The sequence below is a fragment of the Arachis ipaensis genome, chromosome B03, assembly GCF_000816755.2.
Source record: "Arachis ipaensis cultivar K30076 chromosome B03, Araip1.1, whole genome shotgun sequence".
Taxonomy (NCBI): Eukaryota; Viridiplantae; Streptophyta; class Magnoliopsida; order Fabales; family Fabaceae; genus Arachis; species Arachis ipaensis.
The window spans coordinates 79,744,907-79,751,872 of record NC_029787.2 but is presented as its reverse complement, the minus strand read 5'-3'; the positions used below and the strand labels follow the sequence as shown (position 1 = coordinate 79,751,872).

The window sequence follows — 6,966 nt, the reverse complement described above, 5'->3', positions numbered from 1 at the left end:
AGGTACAACTTGTTTTTGTTAAAAAATTTTAGTTAAGTTTTACATTTTCATAGTGACCTAGGGTGTAATGATCCAACTTGTAACATTCTCATTATCAGAATGTCACGCTTCCAGCTGTGCCACTCTGATAGTAAGAAGTATTACGACGATTTCATATACTTAGTAATAAAGTAAGAGCTTTTGACTCGAAACCGTATCGCTGTTTTCTTTGAAAAACCGAAAAAAATACTTTATCTTAAAAACAAACAAGCATATTCATATATTCAAAACTTATTACATAAGTAGTTTATAGATATAATATACATATAAATATACAACTCCTATCCCTCTTACAATATTACAATAACAAAGGCAAGGGAAGAAAAATTATCTAACTAAAACAATAACATCGTATAAACAAAACGCAACAAAACTCTTCGTAAGCTCCTTCATCCGATTCCTAAAAAGGTAAAGCTGTGAGGGAGTGAGAACCTAACCACACGGTCCCACCACGGCATTTCAGAATTTGTTATAAGAAGATATTTACAAAGAAAACCGTTTTCAAACATAGTGATCATCCAAAAATCCAAAACCTTTTTGTTCTTATAAAAGAAGTCTTAAAAGATTCCTAGACTGTATGAATGACCAACCTATTCCAAGCATAGGTTCATTAAATCTATGCTGAACCAGCTTGGTTTTTCATACTTAACTAAACCTCAATCAGAAACCAAACACGGCCTCCAGCCCACCGCATAATCAATCAACATTACCATCAACCCATCACCAATCATCAATCACAAAAGTACCACACCAGAAACAAACATAGGCAAAACAGACAAGGAAAGCACATGTATAGATAGTAATTACGACAAATAGCTCAGATAGCAGTTAATAATAGTTAAGCAATTAGGCAAACTAAAACAAAATTTAAACTCAAACAAAACATGCAAAAGCATATGATGCATGCCTATCCTACGGCTGATGATATCATCTGTCAGTTATATAGCCAGCCCGACATGTCTTGGTAGCTAACCTTAGACAGAAACACCCATTGCGGAGTAAGTGGACCTGAGCCATAACCCCCTTGCTATAATTCAAACCTCATCATCCTTTCCATTCCATTCATCAATAATTCAAACTCATCAAAACTTAGTTCATCCTTTTTTAAATAAATAAAACTCAAAACGTAATCCTTTCCTTAATAACTCAAAATCAAATCATATAACCCTTAAATCCAAATCTTTCTAAATAACCATTTCAAACGAAACCTCTAATTTTTATAAAATTTTGACAGCATTTCCTCTAAACACTACAAGAAAATAAACTTCTTGCCACGCTTTTAAAACGTACCGAAAGGTGCAAAAAAATTTTTGAGCTATCGGTACGCTTTTGAAAGGGTCACATCTGCCAGCGTGCCGGTTGATCTATCGGCACGCTTTTCTTGATCTATTGGTACGCTTTACTTTTTGTCACGCTTTTATCTATTGGTACGCTTAAAAGCGTGACTGTATGTATAACCCTATAGCCACGTTTTTAAAGCGTGCCGAAAGATGAATATACAGCCACGCTTTTAAAACGTGCCAAAAAATGGATATCCAACCACGCTTTTAAAACGTGCCGAAAGATGTATATACAGCCACGCTTTTAAAGCGTGCCAAAAATTAAAAACTTGTCGTTACACTTCAAATGCGTGGCCTAATACTTTTTCAAATAAAAAAAAAGAAAAATAAGAAAAATAGAAATACTAATAAGTTAATCTTTCAAATAAAATATAATACTAAAAAATTAATCTTCCATTGATTTATATGAATTATGTACATGATAAAACATGAATAAAATATTTAAAAAAAAATAAATTCAAATTCCAAAATAAACATTTAAAAAAATTACAATTCTATGTTATAAAAAATCTAATCTAATTCTTAAACAACATCCGGACTAATTTGTAGCACACGAATGGTTGCCCGCAACTCTTGTATAGCTGTTGGAGGTGGAGAAGCTGTTGAGCAACAGTAACCTGTATGCATGAGAACTATACAACAAATTGCAAAATCAGTACTAATTTCAACCATGTCAAATTTGTCACTTAGTAATCAAAACTAGTAGCCTCCTTTTTATAATAATACGTACCTGCAACAAGACCCGAGTCATATGTGTAGACATCACCTCTGACCTGAACATATTAATATTAACTCTCATTACTTGGTATAGCATCAGAATTCAGAATATTAGAGGCTAAAGGCAGATTTAAATTTCATACATTGGGTTCCCAAATAAAAAATATAGGTACATTTTTCTAATAGCAAAGTGAACAAATGAAAATTTTCATCTCATCTCATTAAATCATTTCATTAACTGAATTAATGTAAAAAAATTCATGCCGGCATCAAGGAAGCATTAGTGAAAAGTATGCATTAAAATCACATAAAACATTGACAAATGGAATGTAAACATTGCATTGACTGCAACGATAGCAAGCAGCCATAATGAATCAAATGATGCATATAAGTTGGCACTAGTTGAGTATGTTCAAACTTGAAACACCAGTTACATTAAAAAAAAAAAAAGAAAAATACTCGATGTCTGAGCTGAGGTTTCAACAAATACAACAAACATATAGCTATTACTAAGTAGCGGAATTTCACACTAAGAATAATAGTGGCAAACCATATGGTGGTAGTGTCCAATTACAGCCAATACCACTATACGTTAATGCATCATCTGTTATCTGAAAGCTCATCAAAATTCACAGCACTGAGTTAACATACAAATGAAACCTAGAAAAAAGTTATGATACCTTGATAGTCTCGCTTAAATCTCCAAAACCGTGGAAGCTGTGCAGGGGGCAGAACTACCAGCGGGCAGCTACTCCAGAGCACAAATTGTAATAATCTCATTAAAATCATATTTCTTTATTTCTCAAGAAGTTATCAATTAAGAGTCTCCTATATAAATACTCTCTGAAGTACCTAATCATATCACTCTGCATCACAAGCATGTTGCAGAGTAGTTTATTACATGCAACTAACTCACTGACTCACTAACTGTTTGAATTAATTCCTCAATTGAGCTGACCATACTCTTCCATTAACCAAGAGTATTTCACTTGTTTGTGTTTGAGCTGTGTTCTTGTATGACAGGTAGGAGAGGAGAGACATCAACTCCTCCATATACCGAACCAGAGAGGACCCTTCATAGACTTAGAAGGGAAGCAAGAGGGAAGAGAGTAGTGGGAGAAGAGGAATCTGAAGGAGAATCTGAGGACAATTTTGAGGAAGCTTTAGATCTCAACATGGATAGAGAAGTTCACAACCATGAGAGAGCTGAGGGAAACGATGCCATCCCTTAGAGGAGGGTTCTTAGTTCATACATAAACCCAACCTCTGGGAATTGTGGTAGTAGCATCCAGAAACCACCCATTCAGGCCAACAATTTTGAGCTCAAGCCACAGCTAATATCACTAGTTGAGAATCATTGTTCCTTTGGAGGAAGTGCTAATGAAGACCCAAACCAACATCTCACAAAATTCCTGAGAATTTGTGACACTGTGAAGTCCAATGGAGTCCAGGAAGATACCTATAAACCTCAAATTCAAACCTTGTTTGCAAACTAAACAAGGCAATATATGGTTTGAAATAAGCTCTTAGAGCTTGGTATCTAACCATTACTGCCACCTTACAATCTTTTGGATTTATGAGCACAAAATCAAATCCTTCCCTCTTCACACATTTTACAACTACTTCAATTATTTATATATTTATTTATGTTGTTGATATGCTTGTCAGTGAAAGTAATTCTACTACGATACAAACTATTTTAAACAAATTACATTCAACTTTTCTATTAAAAGAACTTGGAGATCTAAATGATCTAAATTTCTTTTCAACTACTGGATATTGTGTTTACTATGGATCGAATATGGTTTTCTGGAATGTAGAAAACAAACCACTGTCAGTCGTAGTTCCACTAAAGCAGAGTTTAAAGCATTGGCAGTAGTGTTTGCAGAACTAATCCAAATTCAAAACTTGTTAATTTCCCAGCCTTTGAACACCTTTTGATGCGCCCACTGAAACTGCCTTAGCAGGCTCAAATGATTCTAAGCACAAATATTGCATGGGAAAGAAAATAAACATAAGAATACTCATGTTAATCATTAACCCTGAGCAACAAAGTGGATTAAGAATGAGCTATGATACAAAACCCTACCTTGAAGGCCTCCATATGGTTTCAACTTCTCAAGAACTAAAGCTAGAATTGGTCCATGAATGTCCAAACTGTCATTGCAGCAGAGGCTGGCTTCAGAAGTTGTGCAGCTTCAGCAAAACTGCTTTGCACAGAAAGTTTCCTAGATAACCAATCAAAAAGTTCTTTACACCCCTTCCGCACCAAGTTTAGAATCCGTCAAAGCAATTGTAATATAAGGAACCTACAATAGTAGCATACTCAGAGGATAGATAACATGATAGAAGAAAAAATACAATCAAATATCTCATAGTTTTTCAGTTATAGAAATGTAAGGGATAAAGTTGACCTTCCCAGGGTGATTATACAAAGACGAAAGATCAGAGAAAAGAGATGGAACTCCCTGGAGAGAATACAAAAGAAAGAAATCACAATCAACTTCGAAAAACCTGAGCGAGGCATAATTTGAAGCTAAAAAGAAACTTGAATACCTTAGTTAGGGGAGGCCTAATGTAATTATCTGCTGCTGCTCTAAATTTGCCACCTTGCAAAAAATCTAGAGGTATTCTCTGCCAAACGAGATTCAGCAAAGAATGAACTCAGAATGAGCACCACATATCAGTAGCTGAGCACTACCACAGCTACAGCAGAACAGAACCAAATGTCAAGAAGTTTAGAGAAAAAAAAAACCCTAAACCACGGATCATATTAGAACAAAAAATAGAAATTTAGAAAAATAAAAAAAATGAAGAACCAAGAAAATCAAATTCAAAAATCAAATAATCAGATCAAGGAAAAAATTGACCAAATAATTTACCACGGCATTGTGAACGTTGAACATGGCTGACGGAGGTGCGACGAGTGAGGGAGAGGGAGACGGCGGCGCGACGACTTCAGAGAGGGAGACGGCAACGCGACGGGTGCTGAACCACGGAGGGAGGAGCGGCGATTGAGGGTTTGCGAAATAGAGTGAGCAACGATTGAGGTTCCGAATCCGACAAGGGTTTGCGAGACAGAGACCACTGAGAGAGTAGGAGGGCACGCCGAGACAGAGACCACTGATGGTGCATGGACGGAGCAGCGCCGATGGAGGGTTCCAAATCTAACGAGGGTTGCGTCGATGGTGCGAGGGTTGGGTGCGAGAGACCGTCGAGAAACAGCTGGGCACGAGAGATCGTTGATGGTGCGGGGTTGGGTGCGACAGAGAGAGGGATGGGTGTGAGGGCTAGATGAAGAGCTGGGTGTGAGGGTTAGATGAACATGACGGCGAGCTGTGTGGTGCGACGGTCTTGGCGATAGGCAGTGATGAACTTAGTGCGATGGCTTGCTGGGTGCGACGGCTTGCTTTTAGGTTATCTTCTAGGTTAAAAATGAATTTGGAAATAAAAATGAAGTGTATGAGCAGTTACAACTTCTATAGGTTAAAAGTTAACTTAGAAAAAAGTGAAGTGTGTAAAAAATAGGGTGGCACTCTATCGGTACATTTTTGTAGGGTGCCTATATAAACACAGTATATGGGCACGCTTATAAAATGTGACTGTTAAAAAGAAATTAGTCACGTTTTTAAAGCGTGCCAATTTTTCTTTATGGGTACGCTTTACAAGCATGGCAATAAGAAAGCGTGGCCAAATTTTAAATAAGTGGCCACCCTCATAAAAGCGTGCCGATTTCCCTCTATGGCCACGCTTTTTAATCGTGGCAAAAAAAGTGTGGTCAAATAACAAATAAGTAGCCACCCTCACAAAAGCGTACCCATAGACTACTTTTGGGCACGCTTTAAAAGCGTGGCAAAAAAAAATGTGCCGACAGACCTTTTTTGTCGACCTTTTTTCTTGTAGTGAAAATTCGGACTATGCCACCCTTCAAGGATCCCAACCAAACCATTTCTCAAACTCTCTTCAAATCATTTTCATATCTCAAATTATTTCTAATTCTCAAAATCATTTCGGATAAACCAACAAAACCAAATTCCAATATCAAAATATTTACAAATCTCAATTTATTTCATCAACCAACAACTTAACAAAATGAATTAATAAATCAGAATTCTCAATGACTTTAACATAATTAAGAAACCAATACAATCATCAAGCGATCACGTCAACAACAACCAACCAGGCAAGAAATTACATTTATTCAAAGCAACTTAGTTTAGTCGATGAGACTTCTGAAATCACAAAAATACATTTTTCACAATAATATCAACTTGTAATAATTCTTGAAAGTAAAAATAAGTTTAAGAAAAATCCCTACCTTGATCGGGACTCAACTTCGTGACAAAACTCTTTTTCTTTCAGCCTGCAGCAATAGCACCCACAATCACAACTCCATTTCACCTTCGCAGTGACAACAATAACTCTAAACACGACATGCAATCACCGCAATTCAACCCTATCGCAAAAATGCTGAAGAAACCTCAGTAATATATAATAGAAAAGTGACTAAACTAGTTTTCAGAACAAAACGATTTACTGTACCAAAAAAGAACCAAGAATAGAGTAACTGCAACTCCAACAACCCACTCTGACAGCATTTTCCAGCGACCACAACATCGTTTTCTGGCGACAGTGGCGCGATGGCCATGACAGCAGCAACAGCGGAGCTCCAACGGCAGCAGGACCACCCCACGACCCTTTATCTCTCCACGTGCGTCCTGTTTCTCTCTCGACGACGGCGTGCATGGCGATGGCTACAGATCTGGTGGCGACGAGAGTCACAACGGTGTGAAACGAAGGCACGAGCAGCGGCGATGGTAGCTAGGCTTGACGGCGACACAGGGTGATGGGTCCAGGGGCGACGACGGTG

The 6,966-nt window shown here is 37.4% G+C and overlaps 1 protein-coding gene and 1 long non-coding RNA gene across 2 annotated transcripts; both read right to left on the bottom strand.

Annotated features, from left to right (window-relative positions):
- On the bottom strand, positions 1,755 to 2,869 carry LOC107634507. The gene is made up of 3 exons (XR_001618949.2): positions 2,777 to 2,869; positions 2,110 to 2,152; positions 1,755 to 2,011 (listed from the first exon to the last, which is right to left on the bottom strand). It is a non-coding gene; the product is annotated as an uncharacterized LOC107634507 (long non-coding RNA).
- Positions 4,633 to 6,744, bottom strand: LOC110269475. The gene is made up of 3 exons (XM_021117332.1): positions 6,650 to 6,744; positions 4,979 to 5,386; positions 4,633 to 4,802 (listed from the first exon to the last, which is right to left on the bottom strand). The coding sequence occupies exons 1-3, from the start codon at positions 6,742 to 6,744 to the stop codon at positions 4,745 to 4,747; spliced, it is 561 nt and encodes a 186-aa protein (XP_020972991.1). The 3' UTR covers positions 4,633 to 4,744.